General features: G+C 32.9%; 2 protein-coding genes across 6 annotated transcripts in view; one reads left to right on the forward strand and one right to left on the reverse strand.

Annotated features, from left to right (window-relative positions):
• LOC129749344 (disintegrin and metalloproteinase domain-containing protein 10) overlaps positions 1-18,965 on the reverse strand; it is a 192,347-nt gene that overhangs the window by 142,075 nt on the left and 31,307 nt on the right. The gene's annotated exons all lie outside the window — the stretch shown is intronic.
• LOC129749345 (probable 4-coumarate--CoA ligase 3) lies at positions 1,945-11,659 on the forward strand. The gene is made up of 3 exons (XM_055744288.1): positions 1,945-2,788; positions 9,478-9,979; positions 10,042-11,659. The coding sequence occupies exons 1-3, from the start codon at positions 2,127-2,129 to the stop codon at positions 10,489-10,491; spliced, it is 1,614 nt and encodes a 537-aa protein (XP_055600263.1). The 5' UTR covers positions 1,945-2,126; the 3' UTR covers positions 10,492-11,659.

Genomic DNA, 18,965 nt, shown 5'->3' on the forward strand with positions numbered 1-18,965 from the left:
AATAATGATCTGATTTAGAGAGCGTGTGTGGAGCAAAGCGATACTACAATAGAACTTAGTTTCATAAAATTTATACGTTCAAATAACAATGTGATCCCTCTATATAATCGTCGATTTAAAAAAAAACGAATCAAGAAAAAATTATTCATCAGGACAAAATACTAAACAAAATTATAACAGTGAGCTCATAGATTTGGTTTTATTTATCAAAAAAGCTAAGCAAATATCATTAATATAGAGAAGAAAGCAAGCGTATATAGATGAGGTCTAGTTGATTATTGTTTAAGTTAAAGCGGCTCAAATTGCTGTGTCAAATTCCCAAGGGTAAAATTTTGTTTTTATGTATAGATCTTTGTATTTTATCGTAATTTTATTGGTTTCCTCGAGCCCTACTGTAAATATAAAAAACGCCTATATATGTAAATAACCACCGTCACGGTTAGTTAAGCTGTGTAGAGAAAGATAATCGATTCCCCACTGTAATAAGTTTGTAGGTCTTAAATTTGCTCTTTAGATGCTAGGTTCGTAGGACAAAATTGCACCATCTACTTAAAGGAAAACTACACTTTTCAGCACAGTTCACAAAGTTCACTGTTGATTTTTGTCACTTCTCAATAGCTGATTTGATTGTTTCGATTTTATGTCTAGATTGATTTTCCTTGTTATCATCTTATGTTGTTTTATGTCCTAAGAAACGATTCACGATTTAAACAAATAAAACCACAGCATAAGCTTTTTTGTTGAACGCTTAACTTAGTACGAGACAACACCTTTTAAATGATTATCCTTACAATTGCTCCCCCCCAAAGAATGCCAAAATGAACCTTAGTGCGTTTCGCAAACAAACAAAATAATACAAAACAGTACTACAAAACAAATCATATAATAAATTAAAAAAATTACAATACCTTACAACTTGCAAACACGGCAAAACCTGCTTCAAGTCTAGATTACAAATTAAAAATAAAGCTAGAACAAATTAGAGCAAAACGTTAATGAAGAAATACAACTCAAAATCTAGAGGAAGAAAGAGATAATGAAATCATGAAAAGTATTACAATTGATCGATTGAACCACACAGTCTTGGTAGTTCGGAAAAAGAACCTCCGGTTCTTAACTTGATCAGCGTATTATAGAGCAATTTCAGCAAGCTACAATGATAGAATTTCCCTCACCCTAAACTCCAGCTAAACTGATCGATCATCAGCGACGACAAGTACCCACACAATTAGTCTTGTGTTGATTTCCAATACCAAGCTAGCTAAGTTACATAAAACCGAAACCGTGTTGATAATGGATTGGAAAGTACCGCGCAGTAATAGATTGATAATAGTTAGGATGTCTCGACGAGTAGTAGTCGGAACCATTTAGAGTTTACAACAATAGTTTGATAGCTGATCCCCCGCGCATACCAGATCTAAAAGTAACAGAAACATTAACAACAACAACAGCAACAGGTATTGATTGTGCTAACTGCTAATACATATAATGTGGAAGGTGAAAACGAATAAGTAAATTCCCCCGCTCCTCTCAGGTAGGTGGTGTAGCGTATTTGATAAGGTGAGGCGAGGAACGGTTGAGGTTGAGCGAGAGTGAGCGAACGACAGAACAGAACGATTGAAGCAGATTGAATAAATCTATTGGTTATGAGAGAAACGTTAGGTGAAAGTGGCCGACAAACGTTAATTAATTGAGATATTCGGAGGAAAAGAATAAAGAAACTATTGGAAAGTATTTAATACGAATAACTGGTGTGAGCATAACTGATAGAGAAATTACCTTGGGATGGGAGGATCCGAAAGGTGGGTTGAATCTGAAAATGCATTTTCTACACCACTATCACTAGAATTGTAACACCGGATTTATGATATACAGATAACAAAAAATCTAACCGCGTTGCAGTACTAAACGATGTAAGAATAATACATCTGCGATGCCTTATACCAAACTGAGTAGTAACTTTCTCGCTCAGGAAAAGTTGCATCACCATTAGTCATTCTAGATAACTATATACAAATGTTGAAATAGATAAGTAGACAGGCATGTTCGGATAGGCAAGTTCAGTTGAAGATTCAAGCTTAACCAGTTAACAACACACAAGAAAATTCTCCAGTCTCCAAAGTAAAATGGTAGCCAAATACAGTGCAGCGGACCATGTCTGGATAGGCGAGCAGCGCCCAGGCATTCTTAACCCGGCGGCCAATTTAGGGCAGATATTCTGTAACCTTCTGTCCCACAGCCCATCCCGGGTGATCCAAATCAATGCGGATACGGATTACCACATGACCTGCGCAGAAATGCGTCTCAGAGTCGTGCGAATTGCGCTGAACCTTAAGAAGCTGGGTCTCCAAAAAGGCGATCACGTGACCTTGGCATGTGCAAATACCGACAATACGGTTCCAGTTTTTGTGGCCTGTTTGACCAACGGAATGCCTGTCAATCCGCTGGCACCGGTCTTCAATAAAAGTGATTTTGCCTACATGCTGAAGCAAACCCAACCCAAAGTGGTGTTTTGTGATGAGGACAATCGCAGCGTTGTTGAGGCTGCCGTTCAGGAAGTCTTCAAAATATCACCCAAAATTTTTGTCTTGGGTCAAGCTGAAAATGAGGAGGAATCGGTCGACTTTCTACTACAACCCATTGAAGGGGAGCTTGATTTCGTACCGGAATATTTCGGAAACTCGGTTGAACTGCTGGCGATGGTTCTATGTTCATCGGGAACCACCGGTCTACCGAAAGGCGTCTGTCTGTCTCACGCCCATCTAATCGAATGGGAAGTTTTCAGCAAGTAAGTAAACGCTTTTAACAGCCACTTTGAGTCTATAAAATGTCTCAAAAATCAAATATAAGAGGGCTCAAAGTCTGATAACAATTCAAATTAAATCAAATCTGTAGATATTACTTATTCAAATACCAATCACAAGCGTTGAAATCTCTTAAATAAAAGGGAACAGATCAAACACGAACGTCAACATTGTCGTAACAATACACACATAAAGAGAGCATTTACGCAGGAATGTAGGCGTCTTGTAGCCGGACAGAAACGTTACAACGTACATATGAACGTGATTCGCAAATGTACACACATTTGATCACATATATCGGGGGTTTCCCAGTTCGTAGTCTCGCTAGAATTTATGATCTTACAGCTGTTGGGGCTGTTGTTTTGTGTATCTACTCATAGCTGCTAAGGGAGTTCACTCGCAGAAAATTACCATTTTAGTAATTAACTTGAGACGTACGAGTGTGATTACAAAATCGGTTTTACCAGACGATATGTAATATTTTATTTCCCAAATTTCTTATAAACAACAAAATTTAAACTTCAGTTTTCAGATTCTAAATTCATTTCAGGTTCAGATTCAGATTTCAGAATCAGATTTCAAATTCAGATTTTCGATAAAGATTCAGATTTCAGATTTCAGATTCAGATTTCAGGTTCAGATTTTAGATTTCAGATTCAGATTTCAGATTAAGATTTCAGATTCAGATTTCAGATTCAGATTTCAGATTCAGATTTCAGATTCAAATTTCAGATTCAGATTTCAGATTCAGATTTCAGATTCAGATTTCAGAAACTGATTTCAGATTCAGATTTCAGATTCTGATTTCGAATTCAGATTCAGATTTCAGATTCAGATTTCGGATTCAGATTTCAGATTCAGATTTCAGATTCAGATTTAAGATTCAGATTTAAGATTCAGATTTCAGATTCAGATTTCAGATTCAGATTTCAGATTCAGATTTTCGATTCAGATTTCAGATTCAGATTTCAGATTCAGATTCAGATTTCAGATTCAGATTTCAGATTCAGATTTCAGATTCAGATTTCAGATTCAGATTTCAGATTCAGATTTCAGATTCAGATTTCAGATTCAGATTTCAGATTCAGATTTCAGATTCAGATTTCAGATTCAGATTTCAGATTCAGATTTCAGATTCAGATTTCAGATTCAGATTTCAGATTCAGATTTCAGATTCAGATTTCAGATTCAGATTTCAGATTCAGATTTCAGATTCAGATTTCAGATTCAGATTTCAGATTCAGATTTCAGATTCAGATTTCAGATTCAGATTTCAGATTCAGATTTCAGGTTCAGATTTTAGATTTCAGATTCAGATTTCAGATTCAGATTTCAGATTCAGATTTCAGATTTTAGATTTCAGATTCAGATTTCAGATTCAGATTTCAGATTCAGATTTCAGATTCAGATTTCAGATTCAGATTTCAGATTCAGATTTCAGATTCAGATTTCAGATTCAGATTTCGGATTCAGATTTCAGATTCAGATTTCAGATTCAGATTTCAGATTCAGATTTCAGATTCAGATTTCAGATTCAGATTTCAGATTCAGATTTCAGATTCAGATTTCAGATTCAGATTTCAGATTCAGATTTCAGATTCAGATTTCAGATTCAGATTTCAGATTCAGATTTCAGATTCAGATTTCAGATTCAGATTTCAGATTCAGATTTCAGATTCAGATTTCAGATTCAGATTTCAGATTCAGATTTCAGATTCAGATTTCAGATTCAGATTTCAGATTCAGATTTCAGATTCAGATTTCAGATTCAGATTTCAGATTCAGATTTCAGATTCAGATTTCAGATTCAGATTTCAGATTCAGATTTCAGATTCAGATTTCAGATTCAGATTTCAGATTCAGATTTCAGATTCAGATTTCAGATTCAGATTTCAGATTCAGATTTCAGATTCAGATTTCAGATTCAGATTTCAGATTCAGATTTCAGATTCAGATTTCAGATTCAGATTTCAGATTCAGATTTCAGATTCAGATTTCAGATTCAGATTTCAGATTCAGATTTCAGATTCAGATTTCAGATTCAGATTTCAGATTCAGATTTCAGATTCAGATTTCAGATTCAGATTTCAGATTCAGATTTCAGATTCAGATTTCAGATTCAGATTTCAGATTCAGATTTCAGATTCAGATTTCAGATTTCAGATTTCAGATTCATATTTCAGATTCAGATTTCAGATTCAGATTTCAGATTCAGATTTCAGATTCAGATTTCAGATTCTGATTTCAGATTCAGATTTCAGATTCAGATTCAGATTTCAGATTCAGATTTCAGATTTCAGATTTCAGATTCAGATTTCAGATTCAGATTTCAGATTTCAGATTTCAGATTTCAGATTTCAGATTTCAGATTCAGATTTCAGATTCAGATTTCAGATTCAGATTTCTGATTCAGATTTCAGATTCAGATTCAGATTTCAGATTCAGATTTCAGATTTCAGATTCAGATTTCAGATTTCAGATTTCAGATTTCAGATTCAGATTCAGATTACAGATTCAGATTCAGATTTCAGATTCGATTTAAGATTCAAATTCAAATTTCAGATTTCCGAATTTTCAAATTTTAATATTGAATTTTGAATTTAATAATTCTTTAATTTTAATTTTGAATCTTTAACTTTGTATTTTGTTTTCCAAAACTTTTTTTGATCTCTGAAAATTGAAAGTTGAATTTTGAGTTTTGAGTTATGAATTTCAAATTTTTAATTTGGAGTTTGAATTAAGCATAATGATTTTTGAGACTTATATTCCGAATTCTTAATCATGAACTTTAAATTTTGAATTTCGAGTATTCAATCTGTGAATTTTTAAATTCCTAATTCTAAATTTTGAATTAACAATTTTGAATTTTAAATTTTGAATTTTGAATTATGTATTTTGAATTTTGTATTTGGAAGTTTGAATTTTGAATTGTGAATTTGAATTTTGAAATTCGAATTTTGTACTTCAAATGTTGAATTTTGAATGTGTATTGAAATTTTAGTTTTTAATGTATTGATTTTTTAATTTGGAATTAAAAATTTAGAATTAAGGATTTAGAAATTAGAATTTAGAATTCAAATCTAGAATTTAGAATTTAGAATTTAGAATTTAGAATTTAGAATTTAGAATTTAGAATTTAGAATTTAGAATTTAGAATTAAGAATTTAGAATTTAGAATTTAGAATTTAGAATTTAGAATTTAGAATTTAGAATTTAGAATTTAGAATTTCAAATTTAGAATTCAGAATTTACAATTTACAATTTAGAATTCAGAATTTAGAATTTAGAATTTAGAATTTAGAATTTAGAATTAAGAATCTAGAATTTAGAATTTAGAATTTAGAATTTAGAATTTAGAATTCAGAATTTAGAATTTAGAATTTAGAATTTAGAATTTAGAAATTAGAATTCAGAATTTAGAATTTAGAATATAGATTAAGAATTTAAAATTTAGAATTCAGAATTTAGAATTTGAAATTCAGAATTAAGAATTTAAAATTTAGAATTTAGAATTTAGAATTTAGAATTTATAATTTAGAATTTAGAATTCAGAATTTAGAATTCAGAATTCAGAATTTGGAATTTAGAAGTTAGAATTTAGAATTTAGAATTTAGAATTTAGAATTAAGAATTTAGAATTAAATTAAGAAGTTACAACTTAGAATTTAGAATTTAGAATTTAGAATTAAGCATTAAGAATTTAGAAGTTACAATTTAGAATTTAGAATGTAGAATTTAGAATTTAAAATTTACAATTTACAATTTACAATTTACAATTTAGAATTAAGAATTTACAATTTAGAATTAAGAATTAAAAATTAAGAATTAAGAATTAAGAATTTAGAATTTATTAGAATCTAGAATTTAGAATTAAGAATTTAGACTGTAGAGTTTAGAATTGAGAGTTTAGAATTGAAAAATGAGAATTTTAAAGAATTTAAAATTCAGAATTTAGAACTCAGAATTAAGAATTCAGAATTTAGAATTTAGAATTTAGAATTAAGAATTAGGATTTTAGAATTTAGAATTTTGAATTTGGAATTTAGAATTTGAAATTAAAACTGAGAATTTAGCATTAAGAATTTCAAATGAGCGAAATGAGAGTTTAGAATTGAGAATTTTGATTTTAGAATATAGAATTTAGAATTTAGAATTTAGAATATAGAATTAAGAATTTAGAATTTAGAATGTAGAATTTAAAATTTAAAATTCAGAATTTAGAAATTAGAATTTAGAACTTAGAATTTATAATTTATAATTTAGAATTTAGAATTCAGAATTTAGAATTTAGAATTTAGAATTTAGAATTTTGAATTTTGAATTTTGAATTTAGAATTTAGAATTTAGAATTTAGAATTTAGAATTTAGAATTTAGAATTTAGAATTTAGAATTTAGAATTTAGAATTTAGAATTAAGAATTTAGAATTTAGAATTTAGAATTTAGAATTCAGAATTTAGAATTTAGAATTTAGAATTTAGAATTTAGAATTTAGAATTTAGAATTTAGAATTTAGAATTTAGAATTTAGAATTTAGAATTTAGAATTTAGAATTTAGAATTTAGAATTTAGAATTTAGAATTTAGAATTTAGAATTTAGAATTTAGAATTTAGAATTTAGAATTTAGAATTTAGAATTTAGAATTTAGAATTTAGAATTTAGAATTTAGAATTTAAAATTTAAAATTTAGAATTAAGAATTAAGAATTTAGAATTTAGGATTTAGAATTTAGAATTTAGAATTTAGAATTTAGAATTTAGAATTTAGAATTTAGAATTTAGAATTCAGAATTTAGAATTTCGAATTTCGAATTTAGAATTTAAAATTTAGAATTAAGAATTTAGAATTTAGAATTTGGAATTTAAAATTTAGAATTAAGAATTAAGAATTTAGAATTTAGAATTTAGAATTTAGAATTTAGAATTTAGAATTTAGAATTTAGAATTTAGAATTTAGAATTTAGAATTTAGAATTTAGAATTTAGAATTAAGAATTTAGAATTTAGAATTTAGAATTTAGAATTTAGAATTTAGAATTTAGAATTAAGAATTCAGAATTCAGAATTTAGAATTTAAAATTTAAAATTTAGAATTTAGAATTTAGAATTTAGAATTTAGAATTTAGAATTTTGAATTTTGAATTTAGAATTTAGAATTTAGAATTTAGAATTTAGAATTTAGAATTTAGAATTTAGAATTTAGAATTTAGAATTTAGAATTTAGAATTTAGAATTTAGAATTTAGAATTTAGAATTTAGAATTTAGAATTTAGAATTTAGAATTTAGAATTTAGAATTTAGAATTTAGAATTTAGAATTTAGAATTTAGAATTTAGAATTTAGAATTTAGAATTTAGAATTTAGAATTTAGAATTTAGAATTTAGAATTTAGAATTTAGAATTTAGAATTTAGAATTTAGAATTTAGAATTTAGAATTTAGAATTTAGAATTTAGAATTTAGAATTTAGAATTTAGAATTTAGAATTTAGAATTTAGAATTTAGAATTTAGAATTTAGAATTTAGAATTTAGAATTTAGAATTTAGAATTTAGAATTTGGAATTTGGAATTTAGAATTTCGAATTTCGAATTTAGAACTTATAATTTAGAATTTAGAATTTGGCATTTAGAATTAAGAATTTAGGATTTAGTGTTTTGAATTTAGAATTTAGAATTTAGAATTTAGAATTTAGAATATAGAATTTGGAATTTGGAACTTAGAATTTAGAATTTAGAATTTAGATTTTAGAACTTAAAATTTAGAATTTAGAATTTTAAATTTAGAATTCTGAATCTGGAATTTATTGAGTGCTAACATGTATAGTTTTAAAGAGGGATTGTTCTTTAGTTTTCACTCACATTCTGAGTATCTATTGATGTTGAAATCCTGTTTTGAAATTTAAAAATAAACTGTTATGCTTTGTTAAATGTGCAATATACGATTTTTAGTGATTTTTCAACCTTATAATTCATGGATCACAAATTCTAAATTTCAGCATGATCTGCAAAGTGTTATAATAAAGTCTTGTAAGGAAATTCTTAAAATCTACAGATTTCGAATCAGTCTTTATATTTTTTTTTCTCTCTACTGCATACATGACTACATATATATGTCCTCGAACTTTTTATCACATTTTTTATCTTTATGCAATATTGCAAAAAATTCCAACTCATTTCTCACAAACAATCGATACTTTGGAAAACTTTTTTCTTAGTATAAATTGCTTAACCTAAAGGTCAATAAAAAATATTACCGTTGACGATTTTTTTTCTCAGCGGATTCAGAGTTCATGCGTAACTATAGGGTTAAACTAATTTTAAGATTTTTTTTTTTTTCCTTTTTTCAGGATTCTCAGTAAAACTTATGAAAATCACAGGAAGTCACTAAGCATTTTGACTAACTCACTGAGTTACAGACATTCGCTGGTGAAAAACGATTTTTCGAAAACCTTAGTCATATAAATATTAGGTATCGTTTCTTGAGTATAAATTTAGGCGCTCTTTACGAAATAAATTTCGATGAGTATCACAGTGATGTTAAGTAAGCTTGTACTTATTTATACCTATTAATGAGTTTATGAAGAGGGTATTGATTTTAAAACTTACGAGGAGATCAATTTCAGAAGAAGTCTCTAACCTTATTATTGTTTCACCCTTCACTTATCCTTTTCATAGCGAACTTAACGCGGGACCCATCTTCAGCTTCAGTGCCCTATTCTGGGCTACCAGCCTTCTGGGAGCCCTTACATCGCTCTACTGTCTACGACCCCGAGTTATCACAGCGCAGCTGTTCGACGAAAAGCTTCTGGTGTCCATCATCGAAAAATACCGGGTTCATGATGTCTTCACTCCGCCCTGTTACTTGTCGGCCCTGATCAACAGTCCGTACTTCGAACAGGCCGATTTCCGCAGTGTCAAACGATGGACCCTGAGCGGATCGATGGTCTCCGAAAGTATCAGAGTCAAGCTGGAAAAACGGCTATCAAATGGGTGTGCCCAATCGGTTTACGGAACTTCGGAAATCGGCTTCATAACTAAAGCTTATGGACCTTATAAGTCCGATTCCGTAGGACAGATGGTGTCCAACATTGTGGCCAAGATCGTTGATGAAGATGGCAACCGATTGGGACCTTGCAAAGTTGGCGAGATGAGATTCCGTTACAAGCATACGTTCTTGGTGAGTATAGTAGATAGAATTTTTTCAAACAAGCATGATTTGACCTCACAATTTTCCTTTAGGGTTATTTCAACAATCCGTTGGCAACCAGAGAGGCCTTCGATGAGGATGGCTTCTTCAAATCCGGGGACGTAGGCTACTTCGATGAAGATGGTTTCCTGTACGTGGTAGATCGTATTAAGGATGTCATCAAGTATTGCAACTATCAAATTTCCCCGTCGGAATTGGAGGTGGCAATTCAGAGTATTGAAGGCGTTCTAAAGGTTTGTGTGGTTGGGGTACCTTTGTTGGATGAGTCTTCGGATTTGCCAACGGCAGTCGTTGTCAAAAAGAGCGATTCCGATTTGACCGAGGATCGCATCATGGCGATCATCGATGGTCAAGTGAGCGACTACAAACGACTACGAGGAGGGGTGTTTTTCGTGAATCAGCTACCGATGTCGGCTTCCGGGAAAGTTCTGAGGAGGAAGGTCAAGGAAGCACTGCAAAACTTGAATACCGTGGCGACATAGGAAGCTTAAGTTTGATTCATACAAATTTTATATTTTAAGACTTTTATCATTTAGAACTTACTGGAGGTCACTAGCTGCTAGGTTTAAAATGACTACTATCATGCTTCACAAAAAGTCAGCGATATTTTGGCACGTATAAGAAAACTTGATAAGTTGGTTTTTACATACATAGATTAAAATTAAAATTTTTGGTCCAAAGTTCTCCTTAATTGTGTAAGCTCATTAAAAACGATATGTGATTTAAAACGTTATTTTTAGTATTGAAGTTTGTGGCAAAAAACGGTTATTATTTACTTCTTTTCACAATTACAGATGTTTGCTGTCTGTTGAATTTTCAATTTCCAAACATATTAAACCTTTCGTAAATTTAAAATTCAACAGTAAGTCTACCATACATTGTTATATTCGATTTGAAAAGATACATGATTTAGCGTACAATTTTTAAAGAACGCCAGACAATACTTCATATTTTATACTTTGATCGGTGCAAATTTTTGATATAGGATTTTCAGCTGCATACGTTTTTGGTTGAATAGAACTAAATTATGGAAATTTTCCAAACACAAAACTTTAAGCGTGTTTCTCGAAGGTTTCATTTATGCAACATGGTTCTGTATGGCGTCATATGATAGTATTTTTGCCCTTTGGACACTATGTTTTACCTGCGCTAGTCATATTCATGTAGTCATTAAAAAATATGTTACAAATTGGCTTAAACCAAAGATAATAGATTGAAATTATTAATCCATACCGAAAATTGGGAGATAATCAGTTATTTTTATAAATTTGATCAATTAAACAAACGTTTATCGAAATTGTAACTATTGTTTCGAAAATTTCCTAAAATAACATAGGTATAAGTTTTTATTTGTTCTCGATTTTAAAAAACAAGATTAAGTTTTGATCTATACAACCTAAGCATCTGCAATTCTTGGATATATTGTAAAGGAAATAATGTAGAAATGTATTAAATAGAACTTTTAATAAACGGTGTAAGGAATTATTATAAAATATTTGAGGATATTTCATTCACAAAACGCTTTGTGAGACTCAGCCTTCCTTTCGTTCTTAGCCTATCCTTAGAAATAGCCCTTGCATGTGTGAGGATTAAGGACTTCTTCAAATAAAAGCAGTGGCATTTAGCAGCCCTGAATTTAGCAGTTTTTACGAAATGTGATATCATTTTTTAAATATTTCAAGAAAAGCCATGAGTCAAAGAGTGTGAACTAAAGTACCAATTACTGCTGCTGCTCGTGAAAAAGACAGTTTTAAAATTTGAACAAATTGAATTAAAGGGTGATACGGTCAAAATTTGGTCAAGGGAAAACGTGTGTAAATTGGTGAAATCGTTTATTTAAAAAATCAAATTAAATTTCTTTTTCAACTTTAAGTAGTATAAAATTCAGTAAAAATATTCAGTTAGGGTTCCGCTTTTCCAAATCCGAATTGCCGGACCTTACGCTTAACCACTGCCATCAGATTTTGTACAGCCACCTTGTCCACCTTCTTCGCCGCAGAAAGCCAGCTTGCGTTGAACTGCTGCTCGTCCTTAGCAGTTTTTTTGGTCTTCTTTAGGTTCCGCTTGACAATAGCCCAGTATTTCTCAATTGGACGGAGCTCTGGCGTGTTGGGAGGGTTATTGGCCTTGGGAACCACCTGCACGTTGTTGGCGGCGTACCACTTCATGGCCTTTTTACCGTAATGGCAAGATGCCAAATCCGGCCAAAACAGCACGGAACAACCGTGTTTCTTCAGGAAAGGCAGCAGACGTTTATTCAAACACTCTTTCGCGTAAATTTTTTGGTTGACGGAAGCTTTTCAAGCCACAGGTACAGATAGCTTGCCAAACCAGATATTTCTTCGCGAACTTTGACAGTTTCATGTGCTTGAAAATATCTGCTACCTTTCTCCTTCCTTTTGCCGTATAAAACTCCTGCCCCGGAAGCTGCTTGTAGTCGGCTTTGACGTAGGTTTCGTCGTCCATTACCACGCAGTCAAACTTCGTCAGCATAGTCGTGTACAGCATCCGGGATCGCGCTTTGGCCGTCGTATTTTGTTTATCATCGCGATTTGGAGTCACTACCTTCTTGTAGTCCGGCTCGTTTTTTGGCTCGAGCTCAGTTGTAGACGATACACCCAGCTTATTTGCGACATCTCGGAGAGAAAAGTTAGGGTTTCGCTTGAAACTACCGGCAACTCTCTTTGTCGTTTCAGCGGCTTCCGGTTTTCGATTTCCCCCCGATCCAGACTTCCTGGCTGTCGACAAACGTTCCCCAATCACTTTAGTTACATTTGTAACGGTTGATTTGGCAACTTTTAGCGATTTTGCCAGCTTTGCGTGCGAGCTCGCGATGCGCGATGCGCGAGCAAAATTTTGATATGCTGCTCTTATTCCTTTGACGGCATTTTGACAACTGAAGAGTGAATTCCAAAATCAAAATAGGAGCAACATTCTACATACACACACTTTCAAAATTAGGGGTGTTCAGATATTTTAAATGCAATATTGAAAGAAATACGTCAAGACTTTTGAGCATTATTTGAACATCTGGTGTAATTCTTTTCTCCAACAGGATTTTCCATATCGTCCATCTCCTTATTCCATAATTTGAACAGGTAAACAGGAAGTGATCTGGATCTGCGTTAGACGCGCCGCACTCACAGGTGTCGTTCTGGATAATTCGGTTCCGGTAGAGATGAGCTGGTAGACGTGAATGGTTGCTTATGAGCTTCGATAATATTACAATCTCTCTTCTACTGTAGTCATACTGGGCAAACCACGGTTGTAACGAAACGGAAGATAAAATACTATGACAGTAGCGACCTTTAACTCCAGTATTCCATGCTGCCTGCCATCGTTGTCGACTCCTAAGACGGCACGGGAACGATATCTCATTGGTAGTTAACATATAAATATCAGGAGAACTTTGTCTTGGAGCGGCCTTAGCTTCTTGGTCGGCTAACTCATTCAAAGGAATTCCACGATGTGATGGTACCCAAATTAACGTTAATTTGGATCCTCGAAATTGAAGGGATTTCACCATTTCCTTGATTTCATACCAAGCTATTGAATACGACGACTTGGCTGTGAAGCTTTGCAGGCTTGTTAAGCAGCTCATGCTGTCGGTCATAATAACATAGTTTCCGTTTGGACTTTCCGAAACTATTTCAACTGCTTTTCGAATGGCCAAAAGTTCCGCAGTATATACCGAAGCTACTTTACACAGCTTGTGTGATGTGAAAGGAATTTTTTTTTTGTTTCGATTATAGTCGTTTTACCATCTTTATGGCATTCGCGACTTTATCAACGTTGCAGTTGGCGGATCGTTATTGAAAAACTATCCGGTACAACTGTGTTCGATGTTTACTCTTGGGCTCGAACTCGCGGACATCGGCTCAGGAGACAACAGACTTGCCAACTGAGCTATATCACAAGCCCGATGTGAAAGGAATGTTAAAGTTGTTGACAACGGCATATCCTACATTTGATAAGTCTTTCGAACCATCTGTTGCTAGTAAGAATGTTCCTTGGTATTTCTCTTCAATGAAATTCATTACAGTATCCTTTGTACTAGCCTGGCTGGATTGTGCTAAGAGAGCAGCCACCGACAAGTCGATATCTATCTCATATTTCCGCACATTTGGTGAAAATAGATAGCATGGATGTGTTTGTAAGGTATTCTGCAAAGGAAAGAAATCGTTCAAATCGTGGATGGTTTTTTGAAATTCTGTTGATGCTAATGCGGATTCCAGTGTGGGTTGAACATATAGATCATTCCAATTTTGTAAGTGAGCTCGTTTGTTGATAAACCGCATGATCGCCATTTCTCTCCTAAATCTCAGAGGACATAATCCAGCTAGAACTTCTAGTGATCCGGTATGTGTAGTTTTAGTTGACCCTAAACATACACGAATACATGCCCATTGGATTCTGTCCAAAGTGAGAGTATCCCGTTGAGTCAGTTTCGTCATCAGAATGGAACCATATTCGATGATTGATCGAGCGCTAGCTTTATAAATTTTGAGAAGCGAGGAAGGATGTGCACCCCAGGATTGTCCTGAAACGCATCGCAGGAAATTGATGAATGGTGCCACTTTTTTCCTAATTTGAGAGATGTGATAGGTCCATTTAAGATTCCGTGTTATGTGCATGCCCAGGAGTTTCATCGTTTTCACGTATTCCACAGGTTGGCCGTTGATCAGGATGTCAGGAGGATTTTCCGGTTGCTGCGTCGAGATCAGTAAACACTTGCTTTTGGTGGGAGATATTTCGAAACCGAGATCTGTTATGCCATAAACTAACGAGTTCACTGCTGCCTGTAACGCTTCACAGCATGCGTTTACATCTGTTCCTCTTTTGGCTATAGTTGTATCATCTGCATAGTTGATTTTGATAACATTTTACGGAATATTTTGCAAAAGTCTGGTGATCATTATGTTGAAAGAGATTGGACTCAATGGTGAACCCTGTGGTAATCCTTTCCGCGTAGTCCTTGTGATGGTATTGGAATCTCCTATATCCGCCGATAGAATTCTTTCTTCGAATAGGATGTATATGTTGCGGATAATACATTCAGGGATTTCTAATGCTCTCAATTATCGGATTAGGAGTTCTATTTCAACATTATCATACGCACTTTTTATGTCAATGCTACAGAGAACGACACATTCCTGACAACTAAGAGCGTTTGATCCTTCTTCGATTAAAGGAAACAGAGCATCCATCGTTCCTTTTCCCCTCCGGAAACCACTTATTTCATCTGGAAATTTGAAGTTACTCTCCATACACCATTCTAATTTCTCTCAAAGAAGTAGCAAACTTTTTTATCGATTGCATAATAGATTTGTAAATTTGATTTATGTTTTACCACTTGGCCCGCTATGTGTTAAAAGTTAAGCCAAAATTGTTTAGTTTTAAAATAAAAAAAAAAAAAAAAAAATACGTCAAGTTGATATTGACCAAATTTTGACCGTATCACCCTTTACAGGTTAACATCCGCTTTCCAAAAAAGTCCTTAAGTCTTGTGTTAATGTACTAAAAATCCAGTGCAAAGTTGAATTTAAGTGTTAGAGAATCTGAGAAATTGCAAACCGTCACCGATAGTCAGTGTAGGTGCAGTGCCAGAGGTTCAATCCCAAAGTTTATCCGAAGTGACATTCTTCACTGTATGTTTTGATATTTCTCTCTATATTTAGATAACTGAAAAACTTCTGTTTAGCTTGAGTTCTGAATCCGAAGAGACAGAATCTTTATTTTCTAGATTTCACGGAACCTTCCTGGTTGTGATAGACTGGTTGTTTAAATAGAGCCATAACAGCTGACGATCTTCATGCTCAGTAAACAAACATCGAATTTGTTTTAATACTAACATTTCTCCCTCTTTTAGAACAAACATTATAAATTTCAATTCATTTCACCTTACTTTAAACTAAATTCATAAATAATATAAAACTGAACTTAGAAAAAAACAAAATCATTAGCTTTCAATAATTTTCTGTTTCTTTCAGACCTCCTGATGACCTTAGGTTCCGAAGAACTGAGAAGGAGAAAACCCATAGAAGACTTCCTCACCTGAATCCTCTCGACGTCTCTTATGTGAATTCTTTCCGTTGTTACTTTCCGTCGATGAAGGATTCGGAGGTTGACGCGCCGCATTGCGCCTAGGTTCATTTTGCGCTTTTTGATCTGCTCCCTGTGAGCCGAGATCACATGTTCCCTTAAAGCGATCTGGAAAACATGTTAAGAAAGTCTCTTAATGAAAATAGAATTTAACCATTTTTTCAATTTCTTGAGCATTCGGATTTCTGTTAAAAACCTTGTCTCCTCTTTTCAAATTAGAAATAGGATCTTACCTCTCTTTCTCGTAGTTTGTGTAGCTAAAATCATCTTCAGGTCTTTGTTGCCGTTCCACCATTTTACTCATCATATCAGAAATCGAAACAAGTTGTTTTTTAAAATGATTTTAAGGATTTGTCAAATCCAACAATGTTTTCGGTTAAAACCTAAATATTCGTTCTGATGGGAAATCTTCCCCTTCTGATAAGCAACTGTTTCTGTAATTAAAAACAAAGTAATTAAGTCTATCTTGTATATTCATATTCCCCATATCCGAATCCAACCAAAATTTTGTTAAGTACTTCCTTCGCTACTCTCACTAGCTTTTCAGCCTGTCCATTAAGGTGCCCGCACAATAGCACGTCGGACGTCGCGTCGCGCCAGCTGTCAACGCTGTCGTTGAGTACTAAAACGCTGACGCGACGCACTGGGATTTTTTTGCAGCACAATACAGCGTCCACTGACAAGGCTTTCCAGAATTGTTGATACAAAACACGGGGTCCTAACGTTACAAAACACAGAAAAATTACGATAATTTTATTTTTGAGTATATTTGTGGCAAACTTTGACAAAAAAGCATAAAAAAGGAATATTAAAAACCCTGCTGACGCGCTGGAGTTTTGATTTATTTCAAAACAAAAACGTCGACGCTCAAACGAAAAACGGTATCCCCAAAATGAAATGTCAACGCGCCGCGACGTCCGACGGGCTATTGTGCGGGCGCCTTTACTCTGTGGATGATAAGGAGGGCTTTTTTATACTTTAATTCACTGCCTTACCATGAATGAAATGAACTGTTGTGAATTATAAGAATCTCGCAAAAAAATCCGTGAACTCATTAAGTAAACTTCAAGCCACTTAGAAAAGCTTTCAATAATCAGAAGAAAATATTGTCTTTTAAAATGAAAAAAATCTGTGTGAATTCTGCTCAACAGTCTAGCAGTTGGTATCCAGCTATATAACGTTTCATTTTTTCCAGGAACTACTACTATTTTCGCACAAACTTCACAATTTTCCGCAAGTCTTTCCAAGTCTTTACTTATTCCAAGCCAGTTGACACTTTTTCTAGCAAATTGCTTCATTTTAACAACACCAACATGGTTAGAATGTAAAAGTTTGATAATTTTCAATTTAAGAACGTCAGGTATGAAAATCCTTTCTTGAAAAAGCAATACGCCGTCAACTTTCTCTAAATCATGATGTTGGGAGTATAAATCCTTTAGTTCTTTATTGAGGGATGAATGACATCCAGATATTAAAATCCTAAGGACCAAATAAATTTTAAAAAAATCAGTTCTTTATCAATTCTCTCTGGCCAGCCATTATTTATATATATTGCGGTTACTGGGAAAATTTCTAATCGCGCGACGGTAGCCTTCCGTGCGGTAGGCTAGCCGGAGCAGTAAACACAGTTAAAAAAATCACTCTTACTCACTAATTTTATTGAAAAGTTAAGAGGTAAATTCTTGAATCAATCTTCAAATCATTATTTTGCAAGAGAGCACAAAACATGAAGTCATCGGAATGAAATATTATTATTCTTAGTATTTATTGAGATTGAATTAATTACGAGCGTTAAAAACCCAGACAAAACAAAAAACAATCTACATTATTGAAAACACATTTTTCCATAGCCTGAGAATTAACGAATTTAGCATGACGAAGATTTTTGATGCGATAAACGCGTCTTTGATACTTTATATGCTTTTTATTATTCATTTTTCCGTGATTTTGACCGCTGATTGACCAAGCTCAAACCAAACACAATTTTTTGTTTTATAAACAATAGATAATCCGATAATAATATTTGGTATACATGTTTGTTTGACAACTTTTTATTAAATCATCTTTCAATGTTTTCCGCTTGTTCATCCGATTTAATTTCAGTCGATAAATAATCCTTATGTAGAACAATGCTCATTTTTTTCTTGAATACTGTAATTTTTTTTACAGTGGTACCCTACGGGAGCCCAATTCAGCTATCGCAGAAAAAGAAAAAAAGAGTGGATCAGCAATAGCTTAATGTTTTGCAAAACTCTATCATTGTTTATCTCAGCAGCCACCATTGAAAAATCAATTGGAAAGTCATTTGAAAAATTTAGACTTTTGACAAACTGATTATCATTCTTTTTAGAAATTCCATCTTCTAATGGAAATCTCGAACAGAAATCTGCATTTCTCAATTTTCCTGGAGGTCTGTATAAAATGTCAAACTCATAAATTGATAACTTCATAATGAAACTTTGAAGCCTCGTAACAAATATTGTATGTCTACCATTTTTTCCTAATATCCCCAACAAAGGTTTGTGATCAGTTTAAATTGTAAACTTCTTACCAAACAAAAATTTATGATTTTTTTTTTTACAGTTGAAACTGTTGCCATTGCTTCAAGGTGCAAAATCGGATATCCCTTCTGAGCTGAATTCAGGGAAAAGGTAGTAAACCATATTGGTTTTTCAACTACATCGATAACGTGAGAAACAACTTTTCCGAGACCATAAGAGCAAGCGTCCGCTGAAACTATTATTGGCAAACCAGAATCATAGAATACTAAAATGTCAGCTTTAAGTAATTGAGCTTTACAATTTTTACTGTTCACAAACCTTTGTTGGGGATATTAGGAAAAAAATGGTAAACA

The sequence above is a fragment of the Uranotaenia lowii genome, chromosome 2 (genome assembly GCF_029784155.1).
Source record: "Uranotaenia lowii strain MFRU-FL chromosome 2, ASM2978415v1, whole genome shotgun sequence".
Taxonomy (NCBI): Eukaryota; Metazoa; Arthropoda; class Insecta; order Diptera; family Culicidae; genus Uranotaenia; species Uranotaenia lowii.

Bases quoted from the DNA above. Each gene is read 5' to 3' on its own strand.
- LOC129749345 (XM_055744288.1), top strand. From the start codon at position 2,127: ATGGTAGCCAAATACAGTGCAGCGGACCATGTCTGGATAGGCGAGCAG. The intron at 2,789-9,477 runs GTAAGTAAACGC...TCCTTTTCATAG, and splicing joins GAATGGGAAGTTTTCAGCAA to CGAACTTAACGCGGGACCCA. The intron at 9,980-10,041 runs GTGAGTATAGTA...ATTTTCCTTTAG, and splicing joins GTTACAAGCATACGTTCTTG to GGTTATTTCAACAATCCGTT.